General features: G+C 41.8%; 1 protein-coding gene across 2 annotated transcripts in view; it reads left to right on the top strand.

The window, feature by feature from the left end:
• TGFB3 (transforming growth factor beta 3) overlaps positions 1 to 14544 on the top strand; it is a 30756-nt gene extending 16212 nt beyond the window's left edge. Inside the window, exons 4-7 of one of the 2 annotated variants that reach the window (XM_020793943.3) lie at positions 3223 to 3330; positions 4669 to 4840; positions 5330 to 5483; positions 13640 to 14544. In XM_020793943.3, coding sequence (XP_020649602.1) covers positions 3223 to 3330; positions 4669 to 4840; positions 5330 to 5483; positions 13640 to 13798 — 593 coding nt within the window. In that variant the 3' untranslated portion in view covers positions 13799 to 14544. Of the gene's footprint in view, positions 1 to 3219; positions 3331 to 4668; positions 4841 to 5329; positions 5484 to 13639 lie in introns of both variants that reach the window. The other variant, XM_020793942.3, reaches the window with a different exon arrangement.
• Positions 14545 to 16481: the final 1937 nt, after the last annotated feature.

Here is a 16481-nt window from a genome sequence, read left to right as displayed (position 1 = left end):
GGAATATCAGGACTCCAAGGCTCAATTTAAGGAAAGCTAGGATACAGTTCAGAAACTCAGAGCAGAGGCCCAAGCAAACATTGAGAGGCTTCACTATTGACAGGACCTCAGCAGCTGTCTAAGGGTGATACAAGAACCAACCAGTACCTTGGCTGCTGCTCTCCCCTTTCAAATATCCATGCACAGGCCAGCAGTTTGTATATAATACAGTGTACAGTGCCTTGACTTACGAATATCCCGACATACAACCATTTCAAGTTATGACCAGCTCCAGCCGCAATTTTGCTTCTACTTGCGACTGGAGCTTCGAGTCGCAACCAGAAAAAGGCAAGGAAAAAAGGCGGGGAATTTAAATTGCTAATCATTGGTGGCGAAGAGTCTCTTCTTTATAGCTCTTTTGCCCCAGTGGTTAGAGTGTGTATGATCAGAGGAGGCTTTGGATTGCCTGGTAAGGTGCTGCTTTCTACTTTTTTAAAATTGTTCTGGGTGGGTTTTGCAGCATGGTTTTGGGCTGGGTGATGGGATTATGTTTCTATGCTGTGATGGGTCTTGCAGGGTTTGTTTGCTTTTTGGGGTTTCTTTTCTCATTTCCTATGGGTCTCGCAGGGTTTGTTTGTTTTGGGTGTTCTCCCCCCCATTTCCGATGGGTCTCGCAGGGTTTGTTTGTTTTGGGTGTTCTCCCCCCCCATTTCCGATGGGTCTTGCAGGGTTTGTTTGCTTTTTGCTTTCTTTTTTTGCATTTCTGAAGGGTCTTTCACAGTTTGTTTGATTTTCTTTTTCTTTCACCTTTCGGCCGGAATGGATTAATCGCATTTCTGATGGGTCTTGTAGTGTTTTTTGTTTAGTTTTGTTTTCTGGGGTGATTTTTTTCCTTTGGCTGGAATGGATTAATTGCATTTAAATGCATTCCTATGGAATGCATTCGACTCACGACCATTTCGAGTTACGACCGGAGTTCTGGAACCAATTAAGTTCGTAAGTTCGTAAGTTGAGGCACCACTGTATATCAATATGGGGAGCTCTTACAAGAGGTGAGGGAAAACCAGGAACAACCTGAGAGTTCAGTAAAGGCAGGAGAATATCAGCAAATTTACCATGACCTAGTTAATAGATGTTCTGACCAATCTAGATCCATCAGCTGTCAGCAACTCACCTTGTATCACACCCTTCCAATTCCCAAAGCACTTGCATGACATATGCTGGATAAAGATACTGGGAAAGTTACTTCTTTTGAACTATATTGCTAAGAAATCCTCTGCCAGTAGGATAGTTGTAGTTAAAAAGAGAGAGAAGTTTTCCCATGCTGTAGGAGAGATGTCTCATTTGTCTTAGAGGAGTTCTGAGTAAAGCAATGTGCAGAAGTTAGCCTTCACTGCTGCTCAGTGAAAACAGGTGCCGCTGGGTGTGAGGGTAGCTTAGGGCAAGAATATCAAAAGGTTTCATAGTCCCTGAGACTCAGCGCTGGTCTCCCTTTCTTGCTATAGTAGTATCTGAGGATCAGTCTAAAGGTGGAATGCAGGCAAGGGATTCTAGAAGGAGAAATGGCTTGTGTGCTCCCTCCCTCAAGATTAAGGCACTGGCTTGTCTAAGGCCTCAACCAGAGCTTGGGAAAAATAATTGTTTTTTTTTTTTTTTTTTGCATACCATGGTTGTTTGTGGTCCAAAAAAGGGGAACTTTCCCAGCCATTATTAGGCCAAGTCTATGACATCTCACTGTTCAAGAGAGTATCACATATAACCAACTAGTTATATAGTTGGTGCTTAGTGCTACCAATGACAGGCAGGTAACTTGCTCAGGACCTGATGGCTTCTGCAGCATAGCAGCTGCTACAGAGCCTGACATTCACTGAGGAATCACAGGGGGAAATGCATGTGGCTACAGAATTCAGGCTATGGGATTCAGCAGCTGCCACAAGTTGGGAAGACTAGACAGGTGCTGAGATCCAGTGGGTGCTTCTCACTCCATCCTCAGGAGCTTCAGACAATTCCTTTGGCAGTAGCTGATAAAATGTCAGCTTGTCCAATATGTGTTTGTTCTGATTCTCTTGCTTCCCAGATCCATCAAAGTCTCTGCCAAGAATTTTAAAATTCTATGACTCTGCAATGCATGTTGAGTGTCCAAATAACGTATGGGTTAAACTTGGGTAGTAATTTTCTGTCTAAAACCCTTTTGCTGCACTTTGGTTCTTCTGTTGCTGGGTTTCTGGCTCAGTGGCACAAGATTTGAACCTGGAAATGTTTTCCTCGTGTTAATTGACATGCAAAGCCAGTAAATAGATGTTGTGTAAGAATTGTACAATTCAATTGTATTCATTTGTATGTGAAAGTAAGTCCTGTTCAGATCAGAGGGGTTGCCAGGTGACTGTAGGATCAAAGTCTTTAAAGTGTTGAGCTTTTAGTGTTAAAAAGTGTCCTGATTTGTATTGTTCTATGACTATTTTCTATATCTTCTAACCAACACAATTGCTTAAATAGATGTAGTAGTACAGAAACAAAAGGGCATGCCTGTCACAAGTTTCTGCCAAGTCTTGTGTTAAACATGAGGCTGATCTATGCAACCCAAGAGTGTAAAATTGCAGCTAATAGTAGTTGATTTAGCTGGCTGGATATCTCAGTGGTTTAGGTATCTGCCTGTGGAGCCAGAGGTTCGATTCCCCACTGTGCCTCCATGGGGGAAACCCAGCCTGTGTAGCCATGGGCAAGCTGCACAATTCCAAAGGCACCCCCAGAAGAAGGGTATGATAAACCACTTCTGAGTGTTCTCTACCTAGAAAAGCCCTGGAAAGGGTTACCATAAGCTAGACTTGACTTGATGCGTTCAGTTATTTTTATTAGCAGTAGATTTGCTTGCTCGTTCGTTCAGTGTCATTGTGCTAACCATTTGCTCCTCTTGCTTGTGATGTGGAGAAGAAGTGGGGAAATGCACAACTGAATGAAGTCAAAACATGAGGTAGTTTCAGTTAGGCAATATAGAACAGGAAAGCAAAATTCAACATGGGTCTACCATTTCTAACCGAGAGCCCATACGCCTAACACACATAGACCAACTCCTCTTTCCAGTCCCCTTTCATAAATACACAGTAAGATCAATGGCAGGATCCCTGAATAAACTATCTATGAGGCAAGAGCAATTGGGAATTGCTGGTGGATCTTTTGGACAGGAGATATGTTAATTTGTACTGTATTAATGAATTCTCTCTCCCCTTCCCTTTCCCTCAGCAGAGTCAAATCTGGGACTGGAGATCAGCATCCATTGCCCATGTAACACCTTCCAGTCTAATGGTGATATTCTAGAAAATCTGCATGAGGTGCTGGAGATCAAGTTTAAAGGTGACTAAGAAGTTAAAGGGGGAAGCTGCAAAATGGGCCACGAGGAGAATTTGTGTCTCATCTAGACCTGACAATTTTAAAACATTGTTTTGTTTCATGACCACACATCTCTTTTTACATGGGGGCAGATGGGGAGGTTGGTTGTTTGTTTTTTGGTGAGAGCAGACAGGCAGTGAATGGATCAGGAGTTTGGGCACATGTGCATTGCTGACACCTTGCTTTAATAGTAATCCTCTTTCCATAGAGAAATTTTGAGAACTGTAGTTTTGTGAGGGGACTGGGCATCTTTGACAGAATATTTGTTACCTGTGTCTAGTTAAAATTCCCAGGCTTCTTTGTGGAATGTAGTGACAGTAATTTGACTTTAAGACCAGAAATTGGTACTAATATACTAAAAGTAGCTCACTGCCTTTTTTCGTCAATGACCAGTATCATTACTTTTTAAAGTATTAATTACAAAAATTAAATGTTAGTATTTTGTAAAATGAGTAGGATTTAGTTATCTCAGGAGGGGGAGGAGGAGTAAAACAGGAAAAAGTAAACTTGAGAAATAAATTTTAGTGACGTGTTACTTTACACACGAGTTACAATTGATACATTACTCTCTGAAAACTACAGCTCACAAGTAATGATTTATTTTATTTTCAGCCGGTGATTCCCAGCTCCGTGTGATACCACAAAAATTATATTCTAGATACTGTGCTATCTATTATGTATTGTGCTGAGGAATGTGAACACAGTGTTATGTCCATGCTTGGTGAAAGTCTCCTCCTAGTCTTTCTTCCTTTCTCTGTCTCCACAGCCCCCAGAAAAGTTGGCTCGGATGCATGCTTGGTTTTATTTAAGGGTTCCACCTTGCATGATGTGGGCACAGAGGAGCTGGGCTACCTGCCTAAGTGGGCACTGGCAGCCAGGAGCTTGGCTCAGCTCAGCATGAGCGACTGTCTGGCTCTTAGCCTTAGGTTTGGCCTCTGGTGCCCAGAGGCTGTGTACCTTAGATATTCCTTCTGCTGCCCAGTCCTGGTCATCTTTCAGCCATTCATCTTTTCAGCCTGTCTCGGGACTGGAACCTGCAACAGAAATGCCAAATGAATGGTCCCACCACCAGTTTACAAATTATAAAACAAGTGGCCCACAAAGTCTTATTCCAAGCCAAGAGAAACCAAGTTTATGCTGGCACGGCAGCTCTCCTTAGAGAGGAGCTTCCCAGTAGCGAAGCTTCTGGACTCTTTCCCAAGCTGTTCTACCATTGCGTCTTCTGTGCATTTCAACATTTGCTGCAGCAGCTCTGTGGAGCAGTTGTGAGGATTTATGCCTGCCTTTCCCCCTCCTCTTCAGGCATTGACAGTGAGGAGAGCCATGGACGTGGGGACCTGGGAAGCCTGAAGAAGCAGAAGGACCTTCACAGCCCTCACTTGATCTTAATGATGCTGCCCCCACACCGACTTGGAAGTCCAGCCCTAAAAAGCCAGAGGAAGAAACGGGCGCTGGATACCAATTACTGCTTTCGGTAGGCAAAGATTTACTTATCTTCCTCTGGAGTGAGCTGGCTCCATGTGTTTGCTTGCAGGTGCAGAGCCATAAAGGCTGCTATTCCTCACCTCCCCACCCCCACCACCACTTTTGTCTTTTTGCTCTGTGATGGCAAAATGTGCTGGAAGCTCTTATCATCCACAAAATCTGGATGGCTCTGTACAAGCTGTGAATCATGCTGCAACCACAGGTGATGAACCCCATGTTGCAGCTTTTTCTGGTGTTAGACTACTTGTGATGGCTCCAAGATGGTGCTTTTTTTGATTCGGACATACAGCTTTCAGTAACTTGCAATGCTCATTTTAGTTGTGAACATCATAACTCTAAGAATTTTCCCAATCTCAGACTGGACTTTTTTTTTTAAATTGCATTTTATTGTACTGATGTCTTCTCCTTCAGTTGGGGAAGAGCATGTTTGCACTCTAATTCTCTTGACTTGGTGACATACCCATCCTTTTTATTACAGAAACCTGGAGGAAAACTGTTGTGTGCGCCGTCTCTACATTGACTTTCGGCAGGATTTGGGCTGGAAATGGGTCCATGAACCCAAGGGGTACTTCGCCAACTTCTGCTCTGGACCTTGCCCATATCTACGCAGCGCAGACACGACTCACAGCACGGTAGAGCATTTATTTTTTTTTTTTTTTTAGCAAGGGGCCAGGAGCCTAGCATTTTAGAAATCTGTTGTTCACTTCTCTCTTTCCTCTCTGCCAATTGTAAAGTTCTTACAGGTTACAATTCTATATGTATTTTTCTGCGTCTGAGCCTTACGGAACAGTTGGACTTGGCACAGTTCTATCCATGTTTACTTAAAACTGTCAGGTTGTACCTCATGGCACATAATTTTGTAAAATATATAGAGGATGGTAGACATGAGGGGCAGTCCTGCCATTAGACAAAGTGAGGAGACCACTGCAAAAATCAGCATAAGAGTGTACCAGGGACCTTCAGAAGCAGAAAGAAAAGAATTATGTAAAAAATGAATTAAGAAATAGCATAATAGTGTCTGTTTATTATTTGAAATATATAATATAAACATTATATTTCATATTTATAGAGTCCTTTTATTGCTCTCAAAGTGCTTTATGTATGTTATTTCAGAAATACTTCCAAGAACCATCTATGACAGCTCAGTGTCATTATTGATCTATTGTAGATGTGGTTTAGACAAACCACTCTCTCTGGGCCAAAGCTAAGAAAGAGAAGTTTGTCTAACGCCACCTGGTGAACTACTTATGGCCGACATGAAATTTGAACCCAGAAGAGAAACATATGATTGGGCTGAATCCAAATTTAGAGGTTAACCAGGCCATCTGAAGCAGATTTCCATGTTTCATGCTTCCTACTGTATCCACTTCATTCTTCCCCCTTCACAAATGCTACATAGAGGGTCGGGTAGCCCTCCTAAATGGGGCAGGCTGTGGTGCAGCAAAGAACAGGAATCCCTGCAAGTTGAGCAGAGGCTCCCTCTGTGAACCTCTTCCATTGATATGGCCAGGTTGGAGGGAATAAAAGTATACAGAGAGGGGAAAAAATCTATAAAGTGAGAATTTAAATGATAAAAATTAAGCATATTTATAAGTCAGATTTTGTGTAGGATTAAAACAGATGGTATATAGAGTCATGTGAAAAAGAAACTAATCTTCTTTGAATTCTATGGTTTTACATACCAGAATATAATAAAAATCATCTGGTCCTTAGCAGGTCTGTAAATTAAGTAAATGCAATCTCGGATGACAAATAATGCATGATATATTTATACCATGTCATTATTTATTTAACAAAAATAAAGCCAAAATGGAGAAGCCATGTGTGAAAAACTAAGTAACATGATTCAATAGCTTGTAGAACCACCCTTATTTTCTGAATTTCTTTGTATAGAAGGGAAGGTGTTGCAGGATGTAAATTTGAAAAAAGGAAAAGTGAAATTTCTCAATCTTCAGATCAGAAGTACATTCTTTATTCTTGTTTCACAAAACTCAAGACAGGGTCTGGTACATGTTAAAAGTCTGATATTAATGTCTTTCTCATAATATGTATTCTGGGTGCATAGAATTTGTATTGGATGAGAATTAGACTAAACTCTTGGTTCAAATACCATTTTTAATTTACACTTATCTGGCCCTTTGGCAAATGGAAAATAATTTGCTTTCTATAAAACAAATATAGCTTTTTTGAAACGTTTCAGCAGTCTTCAGTATAATTTGGTTCTTTGTGTCCTTCACACATACATTCTTTGTGTTTGGTCCCTGCCATGTCTTATTCTCATCTACACAAAGGGACTTCAGTATTCTCAAAATATATTTCACAACGAATTGGTTTTGTTCCTAGGGCAACACTTAGTTGGTACAGCAGTAAATTTCATGCAGTGGGCAGAATTAAGCCAGATGGGAGTAGCTTGTAGTACCACACCATCCCGAAGTGGTCCCAAGTTATTCAGTGAATGGATTGAAATATTGTAGTTTTGGAGACTGAGAGTGGGGGTTGAATTTCGCTTCCAGAGTAACTGAAGGAGAGAACTGGGCAAAACAGTGAGGGTGTAGATGCCTAGAACCACAGAATAGAGAGAAGAGAACAGGGCGAAAGACAAAGAGGTGCAGTTTGAAGTCCTGACCTCTCACATCAAAATTCATTCTGATTATTTTGCTTTTATTATTTATAATTTGTGTATATTTATCTCACTATTCCTCCACTGAGTGGTGTACCTTGCTCGCCTCCTGCCCATTTTCTGTCCTGACAACAACTCTCTCTCATGCCTATCGTGGGTGAGTTAGAAGAGCTGGCCAAAAATCACCCCTGGCTTGGTTCAGTGGGGAACCTGAATCTCCCAGTTTTAGTGGAATACTTTTAACAACTGCACTGCCATATATTTCCAGTTTTGTTCTCACCCAGGAGAACCACAAATGTGATTACTTTCCTATTCTGGTAGGCAGACCCATCCACAGGGTATTAACTCGAAGAGCCTCGTAGCGCAGTGGTTAAACTGCTGTACTACAAATAAAACTGTGCTCACGACCCGGGGTTCAATCCCAGGTAGCCGGCTCAAAGTTGACTCAGCCTTCTGTCCTTCCCAGGTTGGTAAAAAGAGTACTCAGATCGCTGGGGGGGGGAATGTGTAGCCTGCATAATTAACTTGTAAACCGCCCAGAGAGTGCTCGAAGCGCTATGGGGCAGTATATAAGCAGCACACTTTGCTTTGCTTTGCTTTGCTTTGCTTTGCTTTGCTTTGCTTTGCTTTGCATTTATTTATTTATTTATTTATTTATTTATTTATTTATTTATTTATTTATTTATTTATTTATTTATATCCCGCCTATCTAGTCAATTACGACCACTCTAGGCGGCGTACAGCATAAAATACATAAATACATGAATTATTATACAATAAACAGCTACAACAAGATGGGAAGCAGAGTGACTCACAGTAAAGTGAGAAGAGGAAAACATCAGGGATTGACTGGAAGGAATTAGCTGGGATTGGCTGAAGGGAAGTCCTGCCGAAACATCCACGTTTTCAGTTGTTTCTTAAAGATGCCCAGCAAGCGAGCCGCACGAATCTCAGGAGGCAAGTTGTTCCAGAGGCGAGGAGCCACTGCCGAGAAGGCCCGGTTTCTTGTCTTTTCCTTCCAGGCCTCCCTCGGCGTCAGGCTCCTCAGCCTCACCTCCTGGCTCGCACGAGTGACACGGGTAGATCTTGGTGGGAGTAGGCGTTCCACCAAGTTTCGAGGCCCTAAACCATTTAGGGCTGTATATATAAGCATCAGAACTTTGAAGTCAGCGCGGAACTGAATGGGCAGCCAATGCAATGCGGCCAGAATAGGAGAAATATGATGAATTTTCTCGCTCCACTAAGGAGTCTTGCTGCTGTGTTCTGCACCACTTGGAGTTTCCGCGTCAACCTCAAAGGTAGCCCCACATAGTAGAGTGCATTACAGTGGTCTAATCTGGAGATTACGAGCACATGCACCAAGGTAGTGAGCGCCCTGTGTCAAGATAAGGTCGCAGCCTTATTGCTTTGCTTTGCTTTATAGCCATGCTGCAGCTCTCAAAATTTGCCCTGCAAGATAGTGGCCATGCTCCCTGGGATCTATCATGGAAAAACACAGATCTGCCCAGGCTTAGTTACAGTGATGTATGTTTCTGAACATCATAGACATCCTCTGCCAGTGACCTCTTGTAGGTGACAACTGCAGTGAGTGGTGTTGATTGTTCACCCAAGCTAGACTAACATGAATATAATGTCAATGAGAACACCACATCCCTCATTCTAGTCTGGAAATACAGTAGCTGCCTCTGTCTGGCATAGTAGTCCCCGCTGTTATAACAACTTGACATGTGCCCCCCCCCTGCTTTTGTGACCCTTCTAACTTTGGACAGCGTTTATGTCTATAAGTCATTTATGATCACTATGACCAGCAGAATCACTTGGCAAGATTGAATAAATGGATTGGTTGGCAGCCTTTAGCTGTGTCTGAGAGAATGCAATACACATCACTTTCTGCTTTGTCTTTGTGTCACTTGGTTCATTTCCTGTATTTTTCTGTCACAAATTTCCTCCTCAGGAGCGGAACCCTAATGTATAATGTTGCACATGTGAAAAATAAGGGTTAGAGACCAATGATGGCTTGCTTTACAACTTTTGTCAAGGAATCAGTTAGGTCATAAATGTAAGATTGCCTGTTTTGCCCTCCTGTCTCAAGCCCTCCACTGGGTTCCATTGCTTTTGGCCTGATGTGAAAGCTCTGTGTCAGGATCTTCTCTCCAGCTGAGATATTTGGCCCTTTTGCTCTATCCTGACTTCAGAATCTTATTGATTTTAATTGGCTCTCAGCATGCTTAGTTGTGGTTTTGTTTCTGCAAGCTTAATTCATTGCCTTAGCCTTCCTCAAACTTGTGCCCTCTGATCCTTGTCTATTGCTGAGGCTGATGGCAGTATAATCCAAAATATTTGTAGAATACTATGTTGGGAAAAGCTGTGCTAGCCTTTCATGGCTGCAGAACTGCCTTCTAAATGGAAGTGAGGCAAGTCCTGCTGCAGAAGGCTGGATTATCAGTGATGCAATTGGAGCAGATGCTGCAGGGTCCTGGTGGCAGGGAGACCACTGTTGCTACTATACCCAGTGGCAAATTTGTTTTGATTTATTGGTTAGAGCTGCAGTTGTGTGTTCAAGAGGTGTGTTGTAGGAACATAAACTGTAGTCCACAAACATTTCTTATATGACCTATTCTGAAAGGTTCTATTGGGGGTTTACTGTATGCACAGTTACCTGAGCAGTAGAATAAAAATGCACTTCAGGCTGTTAATCTCACTGAAATTGCGAGGCTGACAATGTGTTCCTATATGTTGTGTGTGGCTGTCAATTGTAGTTTGTATTTCCTAAAACAGGACACACAAAGTGTCCCTTATTCAAAGAACTGCCCCAGGGCCCCCATCCCATCTCACATCCACATGTTGAGTCTACCAAGCAGGAGAAAAAAGAAAATCCACTGGGAACCTTTTCCTGCCCCATTGATTCAAGGGATGGTTGGAGGAGGGGCTGCAGTTATGCGGTGGGGCACATGCCTTCCATGCAGAAGGTCTGAAGTTCAATCCAGTGGTGCTTCCAAGCAAAGCTGGAAACCCCTCTGCCTGAAATCCTGAAAGCTACAACTGCTCTGTATTGACAGTACTGGGCTACAGGGGCCAAAGTTCTGATTCTGTAGAAGACAGCTTGCTATGTCTTATTTTTGTATAGCCAGTCTACAAATAGTGAGAGAACATGTTTTCTTTAATGGCCCTTTTTTTCTCGGCAGCACTAATAGAACCCAAAAACTATACCATTGTGGTTGTTAATATCTGTTGTGTTTACGTGGCCAAGCTCTATAACCATTATTACCATTGGCTGCAACTGATCTACCACATAGGAGACAGTTTCCGTGACAGTATTTATATAACCGCTGTTGCTGGCATACCATCGCTGTTGTTCCACCAGAGTATTATTTACACTGCAGTTGTAAGAGATATTAACATCTGTGGAGCCAAAGGAATTCACACGCATTTTACTGCAATAAAGGAAAAACACTAGTGTTACTCCTTACCATCTGTGATGTTTGGTTCTATGTAAGATACTATCTCTGTGTGAAGCAAAATAACTGCCTCTTTTGTAGAACAGACACAGTGCTTGTAAGGAAATGCAGCAATCCTAGCAGTTTATGACAGGGTCAGCAAGCTGGTACCTTCCTAATGTTTTGGACTACAGCTTTCTTGCCATTGGCTGTGCTAGTTGGGGATGATAAGAACTGTAGTCTAAAATCTGGATGGTATCAGGATGTCCTAACTGTGGTGTTGTATCATAAAGCTGAAGCAGTGAGTTCAGCAGTCAGAGGTGAGCCATAAAGAGAAGCTGGTCCTGAAGAGCTCTTTGTAAAAGAAGCAGGAGGGGGTGTTTCTGGCTGCGTGCTTGACAACAGCAGTATCAGTTGCAAAGAAAGCCTGGCAAGAGTCTGATTGTCAGCATTGCTGATTAAAATGATAGAAGGCTAAAACTAGGAGGAGAAAACTGGACAGATGGCACTAATGGTCCCATCAGAAAATACTGCTGGGTTATGTGTGGGAGAAGCAAAACCTCATAGTAGAGAGAGGACATCCTGTGTGTTTCTCCAGAACTGCTCTAGAAAATTTACACCAGCAGTCCCCCCCCTTTTTTTTTGGCAATCTACGGTCTTCTGAATTTTTGAGAAATCTTCACAACCTCCCCATCTTTCCAGTCCCCTTTCATTATTTAAATACAATTTTGAAGAAAACAGTTTTTCTTGTGATACAAGGGACGTTAAAAAGTAATGCAATGTAAGAACTAGTAGGAACAGAACCAATTTAATGTGAAATCTACTGAACATCTTGTGCCCTCCCTTGAAATGTCTTAATGCCCTCTGGAAGAGCACTTCCTCACCCCCTCCAATTTTGGAAACCTATGACAGACTCTGAGACCTGTGGCGACAGAAATGAGTTTGACGGAAATGCTATAAAATTTTCAGACCTTGCTAAACAGCGCAAGGCTAGAAGTATAATAATAATGATAATAAAACATATGAGCAGTGAGTGTAAGAGGGAGAAGTTAATTCTTTCTTAATAAAGACAGAAATAAGGTCAGCCTTATTTTCCTTAAGGAATGAGAAAACTTTAATACAATGCATTATAAATAGTAAGTTTCTTACAGTGAATTCTGTTTAACAGTAACAAAGGCATGATTATAATTGGCTGAAACCCAGTAGTGAGTCACAACTAGAAGTAGGCCTATTAAATCAGTGGGGATTTGGAGAATCATCACCTATGTGAGTTCTGTTGATTTAATTGGCCCAGCCTATGAGGGATAACATCACTACTTTTGCTGTGCAACATAACTTGTTACTTGTATAGTTGGTGTGGCCTTGTTAAATGATAGTAAGGTAATATCAAAAGCTTTTAAGTGTCAATCTGTGGTATGTGCTGGATTCAGAATTTAGAAAAACAAACCTGAAAGCAAGGACTTAATTTTAAAAAACATATGACAGTTACACACTATGTTGGGGCTCAGAACTGTAACTATAACTAGTGACCTTCAGAAAGTAACTTTACAAACTCTTGGAAAGAAGTAGTAGTAGTTCTTTTAAAGGTCCTTTTAATGGAGAAAGGTGGCATAAAGAAAGAAAGAAAGAAAGAAAGAAAGAAAGAAAGAAAGAAAGAAAGAAAGAAAGAAAGAAAGAAAGAAAGAAAGAAAGAAAGAAAGAAAGAATACAGTATAGTGAACACTGGAAAAAGTGGAGGGTAACCAAAATTAGGCTTTGTGGATAAAATACTTGAGAAGATTCTAGAATCTTTATTTTTCAAAAAATGTAATGCTTGTGAAGTCACTGATATGGGGGTGAGGTGGGAATTTGAAGCTGTATCTTCACTCTCATTGTTAGCCTGCTGTTGTAATGGCTGAAATCCTGTTGCTTATCATAGTAAATTGCAACTAGAGTAGGTCCACTGAACCAGTGGGAACTGGGTGAGTCAATTTCTCTATAAGTTCCACTGATTCAATGGTCTTACTCTAGTTGCAACTTATTTAGCAACAAATTTTCTGCCTAATGCATACCTAAAAATAATGGAGGATGAAAGTAAATTAGGATCCCCACCACCTCAACAGTCAAATATTCCCTTTCATAAATGCACCAGCTTCTAGGAAGAAACACAGGTTTAAGGTTGCCATTGCCTGTGGTTTAGATACAAACACTGAGGAGGCAGCAGGACAAAAATCCATCAAAGTCTCCCAGGATCTCCTTTGGCATTTCTCCCTCCCTCCCTCCCTCTTCCTTACTCTCACAATTCGTGGAGTGCGATTTCATTAGATTTGTAAAAGATTCAAACAGTTGGGAGGGGAATGAAGATATTTGAGAGGGACTGGATTATATCCAGTCTGATTTGTAAATGCTGGCCAAAGCAAGTTGACTTTTTTCAGCTGTTTTTCTTGAAACTCAAACAGGGCCATAGGGTGGTTACACCCAGGCTTTTATTTTATTTTATAGATCAGATTTTGCTTAGACCAATGTAGAGCTAACTTTGATAACACAACAGGGCTCCGCTGGTCTTTGCTTCTTCGTGCTGGGCTTTATTCAGCTGCTCCTGATTAACAATTACATTGTTAATAAACTGTTAAAATACATTGGACAGGGATAAGTGGGGTACTTAACTTGCAGAAGAATGTTTTCTGACTAATAGCAATCCTGGTTGCCCCTCAATAACAGCATTTGCTCATGTTCTTGCTTCCTTTCCCAGGTGCTTGGCCTCTACAATACATTGAATCCAGAAGCATCTGCTTCCCCATGCTGTGTTCCCCAGGATCTGGAGCCTCTGACCATCCTATACTATGTTGGAAGGACCCCCAAAGTGGAACAACTCTCCAATATGGTGGTGAAATCCTGCAAATGCAGCTGAAAAGGACCCAGCACCACACACAGCTGAGAAGAACCACAGAGACCCCCTTCAGCTGGGCAGGAGGCTACTGCAGTGTAGCCTTCTCAAGATGCAATCCAGGGCCATCGCCTCACTTCAAAGACTGTATACGACAAAAACACTTCTCTGCCTTCCTGCCTCTCTCTGGAAGTTACATTTATAATGTGGTGGCTCGAGGATGTGAACATACCTAGACTAGATGTTTAGCAGTCAATGCAGAGAATCTCACTCTAAGGAGATTTTATTAAAGCTGTGGACAGAGGGCAGGAATATGTAGAAGCCCCCCCCTCGCCCCCACCATAGCATTTTCTGCAAAAGGATGACGATTTCCTTATGAAGGAACATAATTTCATAGGAACCAGGCTGAAATGGAAATAATTATTCTGGAGACAGTGGATGCAGGAATCTGTGGTCCAAACAATGTAAGAGGACCTGTGTCCCAACTGTAAGAGGACCCCAATTACAATCAAGGCGAATTCTTCCACGGCTTCTCTCTTTCTCCCGGAGTCCCTGCTTGATGTTTTCCGGGTCAGAGTGGACAGCTTTGCTCTTGTGTCCATTACCAGGCAGTAAAAGTGTTTGTATTTGCTCTGGTGATTGAGATAGAGTAAGAAAATCTGCACACCTCTTGCACAAGGACCTGGCCGAGGCCACACCTGTCAAGGTTTTACTACGAAGTATTAATCTCAAATATTATAAAAATAAATATTTTTTTTTTCAAATTGGAATTGGATATTCAAGTATATTCTTTGGCTAAGGGATGGATAAATGCATCTGCTGGAGAAGTATGCACAAGAACACATCAGCTACATGTCTCTCCTGAAAGCCTGCCAGCTAGAGCCAATCCCAAAACATCTTGACAAATGAATTGTTTGGATGAGAGAGGAGGAATCTGTTTGAACAGATGAGGCCTGTACTGTACTTTGGACACATTTCAATGTTCCCAGATGGGGGTTGCCTGCTTAGAAAGCTGCCACAGGCCCTCCCATTGGGTGGACCAAGATGGTTGCCTCAGGCAGCAGGTTTTGAATGTCATGAAAGGGCAGAAAATCATTACATATTTACTTTGCTATGATTAATTTTCTGGCAAGGAATAGGGAGAATGGCTCATGGGATGCTCTGTCTCATGGGCCAAAGTAATTGGGCTGACCTTAGGTATGAATGTGCCAAGAAGGGTTGCCATTTGTTTTTGTTTTTTTGTTTTTTGTTTTTTTACTCATGGAGCAAAATATCATGGGATGTTTCTGAACTTTATTATGGTAACACTGCTGCTCTTTTACTGCTTACTGACCTGTCTCATGCAGTGCTGTCTCCTGACTAGCTAGTAGCAATTCTCCATAAAGCTCTCACTCAGCTGTAAAAATCCAGTGATGGCAAGGTTTCAAATTTCTCTGATGTGGGTTTCTCCATCACAAGGGTGGTGGCAGGACCACACCTAATAGATTCCCCATTATTAGGTAACTCCTATGAGATACACACAGGACTTGGGTTGGCAATGCAATAGCCCTTAACTGACCTATAATACTGAGAATCATAGAATAAAAGAGTTGGAAGGAGCCTATAAGGCGCTGGGGTCCAACCCTCTGTTCAGTGCAGGAATCCAACTTAAAGTATATCTGAAATGCCTCCAGTGTTGGACAGCTCCTCACCTTCAATGTCATTAGTTCTATTGATGTTCTGCCCTTAAGAGTTGGGATTCCCCCCCCCCTCATATTCAGCCTATATGGATTCTTCTATGTGTTTTGGGGGGCTTGCTTGGTTGCTGTTGTTAGTGCTTCTTCCTTTTTTAGTCATCAGCTCATAACTCACAAGGGAGGTTGTGCAGAACACAAAGGTGAGACAGCTAAAGTACTTGCCACAGAAAAATACATAAAATATACGTGTATGATTCCAAGCACATCCTGCCATTAGAAAAAAGGGGTTCTTGCTCATGTGTGGAGCCTACACATAAGCAGGAACATCACCTCTGATGGCAAGGTCTAGCTAATCTCCTCTATTCAAGGGGAGCTTATCTGGATAGGGAGCCACATAGTAAGGGGCTTACAAATTCAAACTGAACCAAGCACGGCAGATTTCTTGTGGTGGTGGTGGTGTGTTCATGGTTCTGCCCTGCGGGGTGCTGGAAGCAGCATCGAGTGTTTTTTGTTTGTTTGTTTGTTTTTAACAGGGGGAACAAAAGGAATACAATTTTATATTCTTTACTTGGGCACAATACTAACTAGTAACAATTCTACTGTGTTCAACGCCATATCATTCTTGACCACTTCTTCTCTGTGCCTCTGACACAAGTTTATTTATACTGTACAGTATTTATATTTCTACTTTTCATGTTGTCCCCACCGTCTTAACTTTATTCATGTGTTTCTCAGCCAGTCTTCCATCTACTCTAAATTCCTTTTCTCTCTCTCCCTGTCACCACTATACACTTGCTTAATATTAGCCGAGTAAAAATTTCCTATAGACAATTCATTAGCTGCTTCTATTCTCAATGGACTTTTTGTTGTTGTTCTCCTTCAGCTCCACAAAAATATTTTCTGTGCTCTGAGTCCTGTTTCACTTTATATAAGGATTTACCCTGACTTTCTTCCATGGCCTTTTATCTACAAAGCTACTTATTTCTATGTAATGTATGGCTATTTCCCAATGGATCTTACTGTGCAACAAT

Source organism: Pogona vitticeps, chromosome 1, assembly GCF_051106095.1.
Source record: "Pogona vitticeps strain Pit_001003342236 chromosome 1, PviZW2.1, whole genome shotgun sequence".
NCBI lineage: Eukaryota > Metazoa > Chordata > Lepidosauria > Squamata > Agamidae > Pogona > Pogona vitticeps.
The sequence above is the reverse complement of the archived record's forward strand: the minus strand, read 5'-3'. Positions and strand labels throughout refer to the sequence as shown.